The sequence below is a fragment of the Homarus americanus genome, unplaced genomic scaffold, assembly GCF_018991925.1.
Source record: "Homarus americanus isolate GMGI-L3 unplaced genomic scaffold, GMGI_Hamer_2.0 scaffold24260, whole genome shotgun sequence".
Taxonomy (NCBI): Eukaryota; Metazoa; Arthropoda; class Malacostraca; order Decapoda; family Nephropidae; genus Homarus; species Homarus americanus.
Window position 1 is genome coordinate 7,260,623 of NW_024721079.1, and position 20,630 is coordinate 7,281,252.

Genomic DNA, 20,630 nt, shown 5'->3' on the forward strand with positions numbered 1-20,630 from the left:
CACCTGATACTAATTCAACTAATTAACCAGTAACTACCTGGTTAAGTGTATCACCCAGCACCCTGACGTGGCCCGGGTAATGATCATCACTTCTCCACCTGTGTCATTTACTTCCGTATGATGATTGGGTATATATACACTGAGTACCTGCCCGAGGCTCCTCTACTCCCCCGATGTCTAGGTACTCTGTCGTAGCCCTCAGGTACGACGCCCCCCCAACCTCCAGGTATTCTGTCGCAGCCGTAGGTACTCAACCCCCTATCCTCCAAGTACTGGTCACAGCCTGCAGGTACTCCGCCCCCATCTCCAAGTACTCTGTCACAGCCTGCAGGTACTCCTGCCCCAACCTCAAGTACTCTGTCACAGCCTGCAGGTACTCCGCCCCCTAACCTTCAAGTACTCTGTCACAGCCTGCAGGTACTCCGCCCCCTATCCTCCAAGTACTCTGTCACAGCCTGCAGGTACTCCGCCCCCTATCCTCCAAGTACTCTGTCACAGCCTGCAGGTACTCCGCCCCCTATCCTCCAAGTACTCTGTCACAGCCTGCAGGTACTCCGCCCCCTATCCTCCAAGTACTCTGTCACAGCCTGCAGGTACTCCGCCCCTGATTTACTGTAGATGTCCTCTGTCACGGCCGCTATAATCACAACTCCCTCTGAATCACTGGACGTCAGACAATAAATCCACAAAGACAGAAACTCACAGAAAGCTAAAACGAAAGATTTAGGACTACAACCAGAGGATATAGAAAGCTCTGGGCAAAAACTAAAGGTGAAGTTGACTTTTGAAGACGTGTATGAGAAGACGGAAGGTTGAGGACAGAGGTGTGTCAGGCAGGAAGGTCAACAAGATGATGCACAGACTATTACTGCTGCTGGTATGGGTGGTGTTGATGGCTGTGTCCCAGGTAAGTGTGTGTGTGTGTGTGGGGCTCCATCAGATTATATTTTGTTCCTTGATATCTTTAGCTCAGTTTTATTATCAATGGTAATTAAAAATGATTGTATTTACATTCTATTTATTTACTTACTATAAATAATATCTAGTAAAATAATTAAGTGTATTTCAGGATTTATCATGTTTAATCCTTTCATCAAGCAATATATATCAACCAAGAGAAAAAAAATCTTCGTAAATATCTCAGTTATGCAACCTTGCACTAAATCATATCATGTTCCCTAAATCCTCCTTACGTAAATTATTTCTGAAGGAACATATCTCTTGTTTTATGTTAGAACTTCCTACAAAAGACGTGGAACCATTATGCTTTCACATAGTATTTAGTAGTTAATAATGAATCTTTAGACGGAAGTGTGTGTGGAAGAGACAGTAAAAAAAGAGTTGTTTAACGGAAATGTCCCACTGGGTTCCCTGACAGGCGGCCCGGGTGGTGGAGAACGATTCCCTCATCAAGCTGTACAATAAACAAGAGATCTCCCTCGGGATTTCACAAGACACGCAACCAGGAAACATCGTAGTTGAGTTCATTTCCTCTGAAGAAGCTAACCATACAGAAGCAGCCACCACACCCACTGCCACCACAGCCACACCAAGTAAGACCACTATACCACCATCAGAACCACCCCACACAACGACCACAACACCACCTACCACCACCACCACCACCACCACCACTTCCACAACTACAACCGTATCTACCACAACTACCACCACATCTCCCACAACGAGCACCACACAGCCTACCACCACCAGCACCGGCATATCAAGTAAGTGTCTTTACAAAACGTCCCTGTGGTAGAAGTTAATTAGGTAATCAACAATCTCCATTACCACTACAACAGCTGCTTATCTTCACTACCGCACACACACATAACTACTCCTCTCACTTGACTCAGAGGAACAGCTTGGCGGAGGAGTGACACTAGGTACCTAGACTAAACACATATCCCCAAATAACCTGAATGATCTTACCAACCACGTAGATACTAACGCGACCTCACCATCTCTCATCACTCCCCACAATCAGAGGAAAAGAAACATCGTCAAGCCGTAGTTAGATTTACAGAAACGGAATCACTTTGAAATCGAGAGTATAACTACGTAAAAATCCCCAGACAACAGAGTATAACTACGTAAAAATCCCCAGACAACAGAGTATAACTACGTAAAAATCCCCAGACAACAGAGTATAACTACGTAAAAATCCCCAGACAACAGAGTATAACTATGTAAAAATCCCCAGACAACAGAGTATAACTACGTAAAAATCCCCAGACAACAGAGTATAACTACGTAAAAATCACCAGACAACAGAGTATAACTACGTAAAAATCCCCAGACAACAGAGTATAACTAAGTAAAAATCCCCAGACAACAGAGTATAACTAAGTAAAAATCCCCAGACAACAGAGTATAACTACGTAAAAATCCCCAGACAACAGAGTATAACTAAGTAAAAATCCCCAGACAACAGAGTATAACTACGTAAAAATCCCCAGACAACAGAGTATAACTACGTAAAATCCCCAGACAACAGAGTATAACTACGTAAAAATCCCCAGACAACAGAGTATAACTACGTAAAAATCCCCAGACAACAGAGTATAACTACGTAAAAATCCCCAGACAACAGAGTATAATTAAGTAAAAATCCCCAGACAACAGAGTATAACTAAGTAAAAATCCCCAGACAACAGAGTATAACTACGTAAAAATCCCCAGACAACAGAGTATAACTACGTAAAAATCCCCAGACAACAAAAATTACAATCAACCAACTAAAAGACTCTCAACGCCTCAGTGTTTAACCAGTAGTTCCTCTTACACTTCCGGACCGTTTACTGTAACCCATCTATAAGAAGACACTCAATATTCCTACTTTGAAGCACATGTAAATTATTTCTTGCCTCTATAAAAATAAATCAAGGTCTTGTAACTGATAAATTTAAGGGTGAGTGATTTTTTTTATAAAGATCCGTTTGTTTGTCAAGTTATTTTTGTGGTTACAGACTATTGACTGTGGTTGTAGACTAATGACTGTGGTTGCTGTTGAGGCTGTAGAGTACTGACTGACTTCTTCTTGTGGTTGTAGAGTACTGAGAGACTGGTTGTTGTTGTAGACTGTGGCGCGGTGATCGACGGGGAGCTGGCCAGTGAGGGCGTCATCACCACACCAGACTACCCTGACCAATACGAGAACGGCCTCTACTGTGTGTGGACCATCCTGGTGGGTAACTACTGTAACTACTACTACTATGGCTACTATTGCTGCTCTTAATACTATGTTTTACTACAACTACTACTACTACTACTACTACTACTACTACTCCTAATAATAATAATAATAATAATAATATGTGTCACTGGTGCTTCTATGACTACAACTTCTACAACAACTGTGTGTCACTTGAAGTATAAATAGTGACTTGAACAATACAAAAGTTTCTTCATGTGAAAAACTGTATTGATTTGTCGTATTATTGAAGTTATACATAAAAACTCACTGAATGTCATTTTCTTTGAAGCCTCCGTTTTCTCAATATGCTATTTCCATCACTATCTGTTGTCTACCTCTGAAGGGCGGGAAGGGGAAGCGAGTACGTTTGACCTTTGATGATTTCGAAGTGACTAAAACTCCAGGATGTAACGGCGACTACCTCCTCGTGTCACCAACAGGTCAGTGACTCAGTGATTGGGTGACCTCTTATATCCCCAAGGTCAGTACCAATCACCCTACACTAGTATCAGATTAAGTTATATATTGATACCACATTTCACCTGGTCTAATATATCACCTCTGTCAACAACACTATATTTACCTTCCATATATTACCACATCATCAAACCCCAATGTCACGTGAGTCTGTATATCACTAGTTAATTAAAACACACACCTTGATGGCTGGAACTTGTTTGGTGTTCCGTAGGGAGTATGTCTGCTACTTTTATGTCTGCTACTTTTCATTAACTGTTTATTTGTTATATTTATTCTTATACATGTTTCATAATTTTCTGTCATTCCTTCTCCTCAAATAGTCTTTTTTTCAAATTTCCTGTAGCGTCTTTCATATAATTACGTTCAACTGTTATTAAAGATCATAAACCTTGTCAGGAATCTCTTTATCAGCCTCCTCCTGACGGTGTTTCTCCTGTAGGATTCTCCAACGACACGACCGCCGTCCATCTATGTGGTACCGACATCCCGGGAGAGTTCCTGAGCGCTAAGGACACCCTCTACGTGGAGTTCAGGTCCACTCCTGACGGCGACACCTGTAGGGGCTTCTCCGCTAGATACTTTCTCGAGGAAGGTACAGCTTATACTCCTCATCCTTGCTGTGTTGTGTTCTTGGTTACTTTATGACCCTTTCACAAGTTTATTATCTATGCTTATTTACATATTTATCTACTCATATAATATATATCATTTATCTTGAAACCTTATGAAAAAGCACTGGTAGAATATTTTGCGAACATTTTTTCACGAAACTGATCGTAAAATGGAGTCTCGTGCTCAACTGAATTAAGATTTACCTGTAGTTTCACGAGTGCATTTTAAATTACTGTCTAAATGACCCCCACCCTTGGACAGTGGTGGTGACGTGTGGTGAAGAAGTATCCTTCCTGGAATTCGACTTCGAGAATTCAGAGTACCCGTTACCCACCAAGAATGAGTCAAGTCACTGTGAACTGACCATCTCCCATGACTGTGACGTCCCTATCTGTCAAGTCAGGTGAGGAAACAATATATTATTGTTACACCTAAACAATATCATTTTCTATCATTTAAAGTTATTTTTAGTTTTCTTTGTTTCGAGAAATTTTATGAGTAACCACATTAAATTCTCATTCTCATTAAACTCCAATTTTCTGTCCTAAACCTCTACTCACTACACAAAGAGATAATGCCCATTTGGTGACTACGGCAACTTAAGTAAATAAAACAAATACGCAACCTCATTAGACAGTAATACATTGTTGATCTTGCAGGCTGGACTTTCTGGAGCTAATGTTGCAGCCTCCGGAATATGGCAACTGTGACAATGATCAGTTTATGGTGCGGGCCAACGAGCCGGTCCCTATCCTGTGTGGGGACAACACCGGCCAACATTGTAAGTACCTCAGTGTACTCCTGCCACCACAAGTCTTAAGGAGGAAATTTAGATCATATGAGAATTAGTTGATTGATCCCTCAGCTTATTTCACCTGATGATTGACCCCTCAGCTTATAACACCTGATGATTGACCCCTCAGCTTATCTCACCTGATGATTGACCCCTCAGCTTATCTCACCTGATGATTTGACCCCTCCAGCTTATCTCACCTGATGATTGCCCTCAGCTTATTTCACCTGATGATTGCCCTCAGCTTATTTCACCTGATGATTGCCCCTCAGCTTATCTCACCTGATGATTGGCCCCTCAGCTTATTTCACATGATGATTGACCCTCAGCTTATTTCACCTGATGATTGACCCCTCAACGGCTTCACCTGATGATTGACAGCTTATTTCACCTGATGATTGGCCCTCAGCTTATAACACCTGATAATTGACCCCTCAGCTTATATCACCAGATGATTGACCCCTCAGCTTATATCACCAGATGATTGGACCCTCAGCTTAGCTTCACTGATGATTGACCCTCAGCTTATTTCACCCTGATGATTGACCAGCTTCAACAACACCTGATGATTGGCCCTCAGCTTATAGCACCTGATGATTGACCCTCAAGCTTATTTCACCTGATGATTGACCCCTCAGCTTTATTTCACTGATGATTGACCCCTCAGCTTATAACACCTAATGATTGCCCCTTAACATTTCACTGATGATTGACCCCTCAGCTTATTTCACCTGATGATTGATCCCTCAGCTTATTTCACCTGATGATTGACCCCTCAGCTTATTTCACCTGATGATTGACCCCTCAGCTTATTTCACCTGATGATTGACCCCTCAGCTTATCTCACCTGATGATTGACCCCTCAGCTTATCTCACCTGATGATTGACAACTCAGCTTATTTCACCTGATGATTGACCCCTCAGCTTATATCACTTTATCTTGGTTAGTGTATTGTTGAAAAATTGGTGTTGGTGACGTAGTGTTGGAGATGTGTTGGAGAACTAGTATTGGTGACGTGGTGTTGGAGAAGTGGTGTTGGTGACGTGGTGTTGGTGATGTATTGGAGAACTAGTATTGGTGACGTGGTGTTGGTGACGTAGTGTTGGAGAACTAGTATTGGTGACTTGGTGTTGGAGAAGTGGTGTTGGTGACGTGGTGTTGGTGACGTGTATCTGCCCAACAGTGTACGTGGAGGTGGCGGGTCGGGCCAGCACCAGCCTACACGTCCTCATCTCAGAGATTCTGCCCAAGCCTGTAGGACACGTCGTCGACCACGTCACTGGCGAGACTTATCCGTGAGTTCCTGTATATGTTGTGGTGATGACGTGTACTGTTGGTGTGTGTGAGAGAGAGAGAGAGAGAGAGAGAGAGAGAGAGAGAGAGAGAAAGATCGTCAAATAATTTTTACATTTCAAAAAAACTTCTATGTTTTTATTTCCACAATAATTCACCTTGTCAGTATATCCACCTTCCCATTATCCACATAACCTCCACTAATAGACTGGAGTGGAGGCACGAAGTGGAGGACAACAGAAGGTGGAAGGTGCGTGTCAACCAGATCCCATGTGACTGTACTTACGACCACTTCAAGACCTCCAGCTCCAGAGGTGAATATAACAGAACAGCACAGTTAAATTAACAACGAAAACATTAACCGCAAGATGAACGTGGAGATTGGGTGGGTTTTGTGGTTGAGAGGAAGATTAGGTTAGGTTTAGGTTTAGGTTAGGTTAGGTTTAGGTTTAGGTTTAGGTTAGGTTAGGTTTAGGTTGAGATTCAGTGGTAATAGGATAAAAGAGGAAATATTTATGTATGTGGTGGGGTGAGAGTCGACAAAAGCAGGAAGATGATGTAGTTCTTGTGACCTTATGATGCTACAGGTATTAAATGGAGTTAGTAAATAAGAGCTTATGAAGAAAAATGAGTCAAGCGTCAACGAAAGGGGTGAAGAAGGAAGGAAGGAAGGAAGGAAGGAAGGAAGGAAGGAGAGAGTGTGATACATGGAGGGGATAATTATCATGAAAGAAAAGAGAGTTAAAATTTCAAGGTGGAATGTGGAGTTAGAGACAAAAGAAGGCGGGAGGATAGAGTGGACAGGAGAGGGAGATGATAAGAGGGAATAAACAAGTGGATAGGTGAGAGAAGACCCTGTTGAGGTGTGTGGTGAGGGTAAAAGAAGGACGGAGAGAACAAAGAAGGATATAGAAGGCGAGAAGGGACACACCATGACCATAAATGAGAGGAGTAATAAAGGTGGGGGAAGGTATGATAACAATGCTCATCACACGTAACCTAACCCACCTTAATCTAGCCAACCAGCCCAATGCCAACAACAACCCATCCCAACCGCAACCAGACACCCATCCAACCCAACCCAACCCAACCCAACCGAACCCAACCAACCCAACCGAACCGAGCAGACAGACATCCCAACAACCACCCAACATTAACCCGACCAGACAACCCGACCGACCCGAAACCCAGCAACCCAACCCAACCCAGCAACCCGACCATCCAAACCGAACCTTAGCAACCCAACCCAACCCAACAACCCAACCCAACCCCAACCAACCCAACCCAACCACGACTAAATCATTCCTCTCATTGGTTCAGCACCTACGGGTTGTCTACAGTACCACGTAGGAGTGAGGGAGACCATCAAGAGTTTCAACTTCGGAGGTTCCAAGCTGGACTACAACCCTTGCTGGGGCACGAGAAGGCCTGTGGCAGACGCATGTGGACCGGTAAGTTACAGTATTAATGAGAAGAATGGAGAGAGAATACAACCATATGTCCACTCTTCTACTAGTGACTTACAGCATATCAAAACTAATGTAAACAAACACCTATAGACTCCAGAATCCAATAATCGTAATCTACCGTCATTTGTTTCCTCGTCTATAGTGGATAATACATTTTGGTGGTCAGTGATAAATGTGATGCATCTAATTGTTTATCTTGTGATGTGGTGGTGATGTCTGGTGTCTCCGGCAGGTCACCTCAACAATCTGGATTACCATGTGTGTGTGCATGGGGCTGAGGGCTACTGTGGCATCATGTACACTCCTACGGGTACTGAGTCCTTCATGTTGACGGGCGAGGCTTTAACGGCACCCAGGAGAAGGATAACCTGGTGTGTGTGTGTGTGTGTGTGTGTGTGTGTGTGTGTGTGTGTGTGATAGTCGGTGTTTATCTGTTTTATGTTATTGTTTATGGTCAACAGGACGAAATTTTGAAAGTAAACTCAAGTGAACTGAAACATTAGTCAACAGTGGATCTCTCCCTCACTTGTCTTAGTATATTTCAATGGAGATCTAATTATCCCTATGTACTTGATGTTATCCTCCTGTGTTATCCTCCTGTGTTATTCTTTCTAAATCCTTCCTTCCTCTTTATCATCTTCTTCCTCTTCTTCTGTTATTTCTGTTCCTCCTTCAGTAGCACATGATCCCTCCTGACCTACGTTCACCTCCCTGCAGTATGGGTCAACGGGGTGCCAGGCGGACTGTGATGGTGCCCAAGAGTCGTACCCCTGGAGACAACGACCCCTGGAGCCACGACAGGTTCTGTGGCATGGCGCTTGGTAACTACGTCAAGGGGCCCATCGTCAGTAAGTCTGTCGTTATTCATGTCTTTATACACATACGCCAACATACACACATACACTTAGCACAGACACATACAAATACACATACACTCCCTCACTCATAGCGCGAATACATACTCACACATATGTAAGCACAGTCAGATAAACAAACTCAAGCTTTCGTGGTAAAACAATAACGCTGTTTACATTGTCATAAATCATAGTTCCTCTTCGACGTAGTTTAATAGTTTGCTTCACCACCCAGGTTACTCGACACCCTTCTACATGCAAGTGAAGACGGACGCGGACGAGTACTCCAGAAGCGTCGACTTGGAGAACCGCGGCTTTGAACTCGAGTACACAGTTGCCATGTTCAGGGCCTTACCTCTTCAACTCGGACCAGAAGTTCAGCGGCTAGACTACACTCATACCTCTACAGTACTACTTGCTATTTACATCTCGGTACTATACATTATTACATACAGCTGCTAGTAAATTTATAGCATTACTACTGAGCTATTTGTGTGAGTGGTGTTATCTGGTGAGGTATTTAGAGTGTATCTGTTTAGACTGTCATCAGTGTGGCGTCAGGTTATCTCACTCTGGCAACATTTTTTCTCCTAAACTATCGTACCGCTGAACTGATTATAATAATTTGTTTTTCCCTCTTAGTCTATATCTCATTACCAATTCTTCTGTTGATTATTATATTCTTCAAATTTGTAAGTTATTTCATGTTCATTTATCTCTCCCAAGTAACTGATAAAGTAGATGAATTAAGAAAGAATATAGCAAAATATCATTATTTCTGGTTAATACCTAATTATTATTTATTTAAGTTTTTATGCAGACAAACATAGATTTACCAATAAAATTAATATGCATATGTTTATTTGTATTTATTTATCTGATGTCTTTCCTTTCCTTATGAATTTAAATTACTATACTCTACTGCCGGAGTCGTTGCCCAAATTATCACACACATACACACCGCTGCCAGACGACATACTGTATTTAAGTGGCTTAGTAGTGCACTTACGGGGATTCATAAGCGTTTATGAATAGGGATAGTTTATTATTATTATTATTATTATTATTATTATTATTATTATTATTATTATTATTATTATTATTATTATTATTATTATTATTATTATTATTATTATTATTATTATTATTATTATTCATTTAACTAAAGTACAAAGACCTTAAAATATTTAATGACAAATGATCATTGCTCATAGAAAACAAATCAACAAAAATACGATATAATTATAAATGATACGAAAAACAGTTATATAAAAAAAACATAACTTTTATATCACGTGCTTCAGTAAATGAAAATTAAATATTCCTTTACCATGAATAATAAGACAATAAAATAAAATGTGAAAATAAAAGAAACTGAAAATTAGTAAAAGATTTAAATGTATTTGTGTTGATATTAGGAAAACAGTAAAATAAGTGAAGGTGTATTTGCTGGAACACAAACTGTATTTAAGGTTGTCGTTCTCTCTGTGTATAAAGATTCAGAGGTAACAACGCTGACCTCTTGGTGCAGGAGCCAGGAGGTCCAGTACTGTGTAGTGTGAGGTTATGGACAGTGCCTGGTGATCCTCCAGTGAGGGATTACGGACGGTGCCTGGTGATTCTCAGTGAGTGGCCAAGAACGACTGCAGGTGATGGCTTCGTGAGTACCATATCAGATTGAGTTGATTTCATGGACTGTGTTAGTAGAAGATCCGTGAGTTGCTTCCCACCTAATAGAACCTGACCTAACCTTACCTAACTTCCTAGCCAGGGGGCTAAACCTCTGCCATAAAGAAAGTACTTATTTTGATATCCGGTACCAATGAAAGCAACTTTTTTGAAACGTCATGGAGTAATTTTACGTTTTTTTTTGTGAACGAGACAGTCCGTTCGGATCGAGTGGGTCGGTTGTAAACAAATCTTTCGAAAGTGGTGGTGACAGGTGCTCCCGTACGTGATAATAACAAGAGAATAAAACACATCCAGTATCTCCGTTATTTGACATTTACGAGGTAAGTGTCATAGAAGAAAAGAGTCATATAATTATTAGATCTGTAGATTGCTTATGCCAAAATCCCAGAAGGGATAGTTGTACACTCTCCCCCAAAAAGTATTGGCCCCTTTTTCTCACGATACTTGTCACAATGGACGAATATTTCCGATCACTAATTGTGATTCCTGCCTTATGTTGGTAGGTCTGCTTTCCTAGTATGTGTGAGGTTGCCAGTTATTATTTCTGGCATTTGTTGTAATTATGGTGAATCACTGTGCTCCATCTTTAGTAGAATAATATAATGATATTAATGTAGCCTCGTGTTGCCTGTGGTGTCTCCATGGTGACTGTCAATCCCATGGTAGTAGTACTTGACATCGTCTCGTAGTGTGTATCAGATAAGGTTCCATTGTCAGCACGAATCATGAGATGATACGTTATATTCATAATTGTCACCTCATCAACTGAGGTAGAAATAATATCAAAATGCAGTAAATCATAATGTCATTGTAATTGGATATGGCATCAGAATACACCTGTAATTACTATATTTGAAAATGCATATAATATCGGGTTATAGTGTTTCATATTTCGTTCGAAGCGATTCCATTGTAACCTCGGTTCATGAACACATAGTAACGTTATATTCCTATTTGGCAACACCATCCCGAGGCTGAACTAGTATCTAAGGTGCATAAATCAGCGGGGTTACGTTATTGGTTTTGCATATGGTATCACAATTCATCCAATTTCATTACATTATGTAGAGAGTTAGTGGTATACTACAGATATTACGGTGATTATCAGGTGCAGGAAGAAAGAACGAAAGATGCAACTCACAATCAGAAAAACCAACCTAACCAAGACTGTTGTGTACGTGTTTTGTGTTCATATCCAAATACAGCAGGCCCGGGCGAGGATACATTTTTGGGAGCCTGTATATAACTCTAGTAATGCCAACACTACATACTTAACAACCCTCCCCCCTCTCTCTCTCTCTCTCTCTCTCGTGATTTTAATTATTGATGGACATGTTGTGTAGTTACTCACCTTGTCACGTGCTTAAAGACCTTAGTTGTTGAGAAGCAGTGAGAACATTATAACATTACGACCTTCGAAATGTTTTATAGTATTGTGTGTTTATGTGTGTTGTGGGCATGTGTATTATGTGTATATGTTTTACGTTCATATGTGTTGTGTGTGTTCTGTGTACGTGTGTTGTGTGTGTTCTGTGTACGTGTGTTGTGTATGTGTGTTTGTGTTTTGTGTGTATGTGTTTTTCGTGTATGAATATCCTGTAATTTTTAAGTGTAAGTTTACAATGAACCTAAAGTGAAAAAATCAACAGAACTGCTTAAGATTTGACGTTTAAGATCAGGTAAAATAAATTAAAATTATTCATCCTTTTATAACAAGCTATACTATCTTACATACGATACATACTAGTAATTAATTAAGTAAAGACCTGAGATTTAAATGTCAAATTAATAAAAAAAAAACTGATTTATGGAGTTACCGATAAATTGAGGACCACGAGCCTGCATTATTTATTTTTTCGAGAGAATTTAATAGAGTCGTTGTGTTTATTGAGTTATATCATTTACTTTTAATAACTCAAATTTGACGTAGGTGATTGTGTTGTTTTATCCCGTTATTAAATGTTGTTTATATACGTTAACTGTTTTGTGTTGGAAGGGTAGTTAAGTTTAGCTTGTTTTGATTTTCAGAAATAAAGTTGTCGGTTATGTTTTGTTTTCGTGTTTTTTCTTGTTTTGGTCTTTATTGTGTGTTTTTTTGTATGGATGTTTTGATTAGTGATTCTTGTCCTGCCTTGTTTTGTTTCATATCGTGTTACAGACTGTCTTTTGTTTCATATCGTGTTACAGACTGTCTTTTGTTTCATATCGTGTTACAGACTGTCTTTTGTTTCATATACCGGACATATTACTTCGTCTATTCTTACAGGTTCATTAATGGAAACTTTTAACAGCCGCTAGAAATGAAAACAATATCGAAATACGCAACAAAACAAAAACAATTATATTAAGATGTAAATGAAAGAGTTTATATAAATTATCAACACTCATTTTAGGTTAAAGCTGGATAGATGTGGCAGCGGTGGATAGTGACATCAGACCGTCCAGACGCGATAGAGGACGGACACACACACACTCACACACACACACACACACACACACACACACACACACACACACACTACACCCCTCCCCAAACATCACACTTTTGTCACACTGTTTAACCGACCTCTTAAGTATGACAATAATGAATACAAAATATACGACTTATATTAAACCCTGTAGAGTTACACCTGAAGGAGGGAGAGCCGTGTCCCTAGAGTTATTTACCTCTCGTGTTCCTCTCTGGCAGGATACATACAGTACATACATACATACACACACACATACACACACACACACATACATACATACATACATACATACAATAAAAATCATCATACAAGTTTACAATTGGTTCACCATGTATACAGTTCAGCATGTATATAAACACCGCAGGTATACAGTGTACATAGACTGTGCAGGTATACAGATCTAATATACCTAGACCGCAGAGACCATTACATTGTTGGTGCTTGGGGAGTGATCATACTGTACCGAGGAATATACTGAAATAGTAACCATGATGACAGTTAATTAATACTCAGGTAAAAGATCTAATTCACCTTAATTATTATCGTCCAGGTGTACAAACCTCATCAACACTCACCTCTTGACCTACTACAGGTATCAAGTCATCCGTCATCCACTGCCTCTTCATCTCGTGGTCATCTTGTTATGATTCAGGTGGATGAGTGGATGGTTTGGTATCATTAACCTTCTAACCTAACCTGACCTGACCTGACCTGACCTGTAATCGACATTGTATAGGGAAGTCTGTAATGAATGTATGCGTGTGAGTGTTTTATGCTATACACATTTTAAACATTGGCTGGTGTGTACGTGTGTTTCTCTGATTATTAGCTGCGTACACAGAGAGACTGTGGACGCTTTAGCTAGCAGGCCTAAACCCACTCGTCTGTAGCCGTACCCTAACCCACCTCCGGGACTGTTTCAACCCACCTCTAGTGAGCTAACCCACCTGTAACCGTACTCCAACCCACCTATAATTGCCCTGACCAATTACTACTGCCCCAAACCCACCTCTACCCTTGCCTTAAACCCACCTCTAGCCTCCCCCAACCCACCTCCATCTATGCCCCAAACCCACCTCTAGCCTTTCCCCAAACCCACCTCTAGCCTTTCCCCCAAACCCACCTCTAGCCTTTCCCCAAACCCCTCCATCCATGCCCACGACCCACCTCACAGTGCCCCCAGACGGCCTTAGTCCTCCTGCCCCGCCAGACAACCAGACTAGGCCGCCCTGACCAGATATTCCTGATGGGATGTAACTTGGGCGTCTGACGGAGAACTGTTAGAGATAAGGTCAAGACTTAGGGGTGGCTTATACCACACACACACACCTCAGACACACCCACACCTCCAGACACACACACACACACAGACACACACACACACACACACACACACACAGACACACACACACACACACACACAGACACACACACACACACACACACACACCACACACAGACACACACACACACAGACACACACACCTGTACACACACACACACACACACACACACACGCTGTACACACACTGTACACAGACACACACACACACACTGTACACACACACACACACACACACTGTACACACACACACACACACACACACTGTACACACACACTGTACACACACACACACACACACACACACACACACACACATACACACACACACTGTACACACACACACACCATACACACACTGTACACACACACACACACACACACACACTGTACACACACACACACACACACACACACACAATTCTCGTGATTAGCATTAGTTGGGCTGTTAATCCTGATCTCCAATCCTTTATGATCAGAGAGGATTGGAATCTATTAGCACTGAGACCCATTGTGAGTTAGATAGATAGATAGATACGAGACAGACATAGACATTGTTGAGGTCTATATACAGCTATTGAGGTCAATTTGTAGGCCTAAATAATGTTCACTGTGTTCTGTTTTAGAGTGGGTCACCCGCAAGGCATTCTCTCTCTCTCTTCTGTCTCTACCCATTTATCTGTCTGTCTGTCTGTCTGTCAGTATTTGTATATTTTAACTTTATATCACTTTATTTCCTAACAGCCTCTCTCTCTCTCTCTCTCTCTCTCTCTCTCTCTCTCTCTCTCTCTCAGTACCTCCTCGCCCCTCGCCGTCGCTGCTCCCCGCCCTTCCCTGACTCATGTATACAAGGGTATTACTTTTCACCGTAAATGTATAAATTCTCACCATTCATAGCATACAAATGACCACCGCGGTAATGATGTTGTGTTCGGTGTAGCGAGGTGGAAGGCGAGGAGACATGCCCCGCCTCCTTTCCCTCAATGAACCAATGAGCTTTAAGAACCAAATGAGTTACTACGTCATGTTAAACCGTGGATATTTTTCAATTCTTTGTATAGTATTATTTCGTTACTTAATGATGTGTTGTGTTTATAAAAAAAATTGTATGGTAATTACGAATAGGTAATTGTGTGCTTTAATTCATCCCCAGTAACGTATCACAGCTTCTCTTTCATCTTCTCAAAGGCATCTCCTGACAGCCAATCATGACGCGTCCTATAAACCGCTTAGACTCTCCAAGGATGAATGAATACGAGGATAGACATACACACACACACACACACGCACACACACACACACACACATTTTAATAGATACAAGAAGAAATTTTCAGACGTTTAACAACAATATAAAAAAGATTATTAACTCCCTCCGTCACTCAGGTCACTCAGGATGGTCGTGTGAGTGTTATGGTTGAGTTACCTGTTGGCTGGTCACTCCTCCTTCCTCAGGTCACTCAGGATGGTCGTGTGAGTGTTATGGTTGAGTTACCTGTTGGCTGGTCACTCCCTCCTTCACTCAGGTCACCAGGATGGTCAACCCCACCCCCACGTGTGAGTGTTATGGTTGAGTTACCTGTTGGCTGGTCCTCCTCCGTCCTCAGGTCACCAGGATGGTCGTGTGAGTGTTATGGTTGATTACCTGTGGCTGTCCTCCTCCGTCCTCAGGTCACTCAGGATGGTCGTGGAGGAGGTTGATTACCTGTTGCTGGTCACTCCTCCTCACCAGGTCACTCAGATGTCGTGGTGTTATGGTGATACCTGTGTCCTCCCTCCGTCACATACATTAATACAAGAAGGCTGTGCTGTTTGGCAGGATTCTAGTGACGGAATACAATCTCACAGGTTACTAAATGAACACTCACTCAACGGGCTGTTCACTGATCACTACAGAGACGCGCGTGTTACAAGACTTGGATAAAGAAATGGGACGTGTTGGCAGCAGCTGGGCAATACCTCGCTGGGCACAACTCTGCTTTGGACAAGTCAATGAGTGTTGGAAATCCTGGCGATATTGACGAAGCCGTGTTGTTTTCAGAGCTTCGAGTACTGGTTTATTCCTATGAAACAATAAATGCACTTCAGGTACTCCAGTTTCTAAAATCTCCCAGTGGGTTCATCACTAATGCAGAAATAGCGAATAGGATTTTGTTGACAGTTCCAGTCACAGTGCAGGCATCAGGGAGCAAAGTTTTTCTAATTTCACATTACTAAAAAATTCTCAAAGGACAACTCTGTCTCAAGAGAGGGTGAATGGATTGGCTGTGCTCTCCATCGAAAAGGAAGTGGCAGCAAGTTTGTGCTGTCATGAACTGATAGACGAGTTTGCTGGACAGGACGTAAGGAAGGCTGTTTCTGCTACTTCACAAATGTTTTATGAGAAATTATAGCAGATTAAATTAGTTTTTATAGCTATTAATTATGTTACAATGAAATTTTTCATGACATCCAGACTGTCTTGTGGCATCTGCTTTGTTTGTGTTACAAATCAATTTAAAATAATGATTTATTTCCGTGTACAGGCAGGCAATAATATCGCCAGGTCTTAAATTTATGTTTTTCTTGTGTATTTATGATTCTCATTTAAAGTATTTTCATAACTTCTACAGCAGCTATCACATACAGTGATAACTGGCAGACCGCTCTCATTTTTTCCCATATTTTGTGTTACAACGCAAAAACTACACCTGTATCCATTACCTTAATTTAGTAATTCTTAAAATAAGGCAGCATATTATTTTTTTTAAATTCGACAATATGCTATTGTTTTTGCATATACGTTTAATGTTATGCAATATATATATATATATATATATATATATATATATATATATATATATATATATATATATATATATATATATATATATATATATATATAAGACAAAGGGCCTAAAGGAGGCCCCACAAAGATGACTTGCCCCGGGTCCCGCCCCCCAAGGGACGGCTCTTCTCAAACCTCATTAAGTCACTCCACCCTTTCACTGTCTCTAATGAGTTCATAAGAACTACGACCACACCCTGTGTGTGTGTGTGTGTGTGTGTGGTCAGTCAGAAATGAGAATTTTTTTTACCATTAATTAAAAAAAACATCTAACTCACCTCCCTCACCTTACCTCCACCTGGTGCACCTGTCCACTCTATTAACTCACTGTATTTTCTATATTTCCTTTTATGAATTTCTTTATATAACCATAGAATTGACTCTCATTTCAGTGAAGGACTTTTTGTTTTATGGAAGTGGTGGTGACGCCGTTGTGGGTCAGGTCAGGTCAGGTCAGGTCTGGTCAGGTCACTGTTATAAATGGGGTTAGGATTACAGAGTTGGATCCTCTTACTCTAGTGTGTTATGTCCGGTGCTATAGAGGTTTAAACTCTCTGTTATTGATGGGGATTTCTTCCTCCTCCTCGCCCTTCTTCTCCTCTTCTCTCCTCCTCCTCCATCCTCCTCCATCCTCCATCCTTCCTCCTCCTTCTCTTCTCCCTTCCCCTCCCCTCCTCCTCCTCTTCCTCCTCCTCTTCCTCCTCCTCCTCCTCTTCCTCCTCCTCCTCCTCCCCCTCCTCCCTCTTCCTCCTCCTCCTTCCCTCCTCCTCCTCCTCCTCCTCCTCCTCCTTCCCCTCCTCTTCCTCCTCCTTCCCCTCCTCCTCCCTCCTCCTCCTCCTCCTCCTCTCCTCCTCCTCCTCCTCCTCCAGGTACCTCAAAGTACTCCTCCACCACACAAGGACATTATCGACTCTCAAACACATAACTAATAGTCTCTTGGGTGGAGCTACTTGCAGACAACACACACACACACACACACACACACACACACACACACACACACACACACACACACACATCGTCTTGGGAAGGTGACACCCAAGGGTACTTTGTGTGTGTGTGTGTGTAGTGTGTGCTGTGTGTGTGGTGTTAATAACCTTACAACACTCGTAACACATCACTACCAAATACACTACCATTACCTTACGTATTGAACTCTTTAAGACATCACCAACCTATAAAAAAAAAATATTCGTGACTACAGCTTACACTCTCCTGGCCTCTTTGGTAAGGGAACAGGTGCTAATTACGACTGGTAGGTAACATGTTGGGGATGATAGTGTGGTCTTATAGTTAACCATCCCAATACCAGACTAATTTTTTTTTTTGCAAGCCATGTCCGTTATTGGGAGGATTCCGTTATTGAGAATATCAGCTATTGAGAGAGAGAGTGACAAGGTGGAGAATCTTACAACACAAAGATCCAGTTACGAGAAAAACATAGAGAAAAATATATTCTTGGCTCAGAAAGGATTAACCTGACACTATTGACACTGTATGACATTGTTGACACTGTTCACCACACACACACACACACACACACTTTTAATACTACTGACTACTACTACTACTCTGCTGTCACCCGGAAACTAGTATGACGTTCATCCATTTATGATACAGTTACATGAGTTATTAAGGATGTCACTTTCGTTGGTGAGCTTTGAGGTGATCAAGAGATACGGGACCGACAGGGTCGTCAACAGATGTTGCACGTGTGGAGGGCTACATCTAGTGGGGGGGGCGGCAGCAACGTCTTTCCGGCTCTGGCGCTTGTCTGCCTTGGTATGCAGTCGCACTAACTCGAAATATTGACACCTTCTCGTGTGGTGCTCCTCCAAGCGTTACGGTGTGGAGTAATCGTCTCGCAGGTGACGGGGTCGATTTGGCACTTTTTCAGGTTTGTCTTAAGACTATCCTTATACCTTTTAAGTTCCTCGCCAGCGTTACGTTTACCATTCGTTGGTGGCTGTAAAGTAGCTGTTTTGGCAGTCTACTGTCGTCCATACGGGTCACATAGACAGTCCATCGTAGTTGTTCATTGTTACCTCCCGCTTACCTGTTGTAAGCACTGCTGAAGAGGTTGAAAACTGTGTAACTATGTCATCATAAATTATGTCTCTCCCGCCAGGGTTGACTCATGAACACGTCCTGTGTCCGACCAACAGAAGCAGCTCTGTTAGCCCAATGAAAAGCCCCAATTAAGATCACCTCCAAGTGCTCCATGATCAAAAAATTTAATCATGTTTCTCCTAAATTCATCATAATCTGTGTGTAAGCAAGTTCATCAATTTACTTGAATAACTGTCATGCTTTGTACCATTGTTTCGCATAGCATCGCCACATGCACGCCAAAATTTGACAACATGATAATTGGGATCATCTACCGTGAATAATGCAATGGGATCCTGTTGTGGCAAGATTTTGATAACATTAGGAAGTTGGGGTGATGTGCCTTGGGCAGAGTTAGCCAAGGTCAGTTGGTTTTAGACAACTGAAACGTTACTGGAGGATTGGAAGATGCGGGAGGGAGAGTAAACTATCCTAACACACTGGGTTTTGTGTGAAGGAAGAATGAACAGAACCGTAGTGAGGTGTGGTGTTGTATGTTTGACCTGACCTAAGTTGGGTACAGTGTAAATCAAGTGATTGATCGATTAATTGTTCACTACTCTCAATGGAATTGTTTCGCTGTAAATTACTTTGTGTTCCATGCAAATGTTCCGTAATACCAGTATTAATGCCAGCTCCGGTAGGGCACTGCGTCAATAGGTACTGCATTTGCTAATTGATCGTAATTACTATTGTAATCCTCCGCTAATTGTGTAAAGTCTGCGAAGTAGACATTTAAGTTAGTCGTCATCTGACTCTCTCTTTGTCGTATTTAGGTTTTAACTCCCTGCCCTAATAGTGTTGTTATCATTCCCAACACTATTTCTCTGTGACCTCTCGCTTTGTTTACTCGCGCCAGCTGCAGTCTCCTCGATCCCCGTGCTCACATGTTCCCCACCAGTTTAAAGACTTCGACATCTTTTGAACTGTCTTCTCGAGAAAGCCAGCCAGGCATGCCACCCCGTCCCTAGATAAATGTACCCCCATCCCCAGCATAAAGGTCCTTGCGCAGTTGTCAATGAATGAGATTGATATTGACTTGCAATATCTGTCAAGACAGCCGTTGACACCAACTGCCCTTGACAACCAATCACTGCAACTTTCCTTCTAGGCAGGACGCCATATAGGATAGGATCCTCCCTTCATCCTAATACGTGCGATAGCTGTCTTGAACTTATCAAGGAGCTCCTCACTCCTACACCGGCCAATAACATTGTCCCCTACAGCATCCAGAGCTGACCCACTTCAGCTCTCCTCCATCCCGGGATGAGGTAGCTATTGCCATCAAACAGATGAAAAATAACAAAGCCTCAGGGCCTGATGGAATCCCAGCTTAGGTGTATAAAGCAGGAGGACCTCTGCTTACCAGCCATCTCCACTCTCTCCTGGAGAATATATGGGAAAAAGACGAAATCCCCCAAGATCTTAAAGATGCCTCCATCGTCAATATTTATAGGAACGCAAGAGACCGGTCAGACTATGGCAATTCCAA

At 41.9% G+C, this 20,630-nt stretch overlaps 1 protein-coding gene across 1 annotated transcript; it reads left to right on the forward strand.

Annotated features, from left to right (window-relative positions):
• Positions 1–355: 355 nt before the first annotated feature.
• On the forward strand, positions 356–9,560 carry LOC121861359 (cubilin-like). Its single transcript, XM_042359007.1, is given in 16 exon segments — positions 356–907; positions 1,379–1,553; positions 3,081–3,187; positions 3,540–3,636; positions 4,116–4,268; positions 4,550–4,691; positions 4,948–5,069; positions 6,266–6,377; positions 6,583–6,689; positions 7,696–7,791; positions 7,794–7,826; positions 8,077–8,219; positions 8,562–8,587; positions 8,589–8,692; positions 8,934–9,027; positions 9,029–9,560. Coding segments are annotated over 16 exon segments (1,680 nt in total). The 5' UTR covers positions 356–796; the 3' UTR covers positions 9,087–9,560.
• Positions 9,561–20,630: the final 11,070 nt, after the last annotated feature.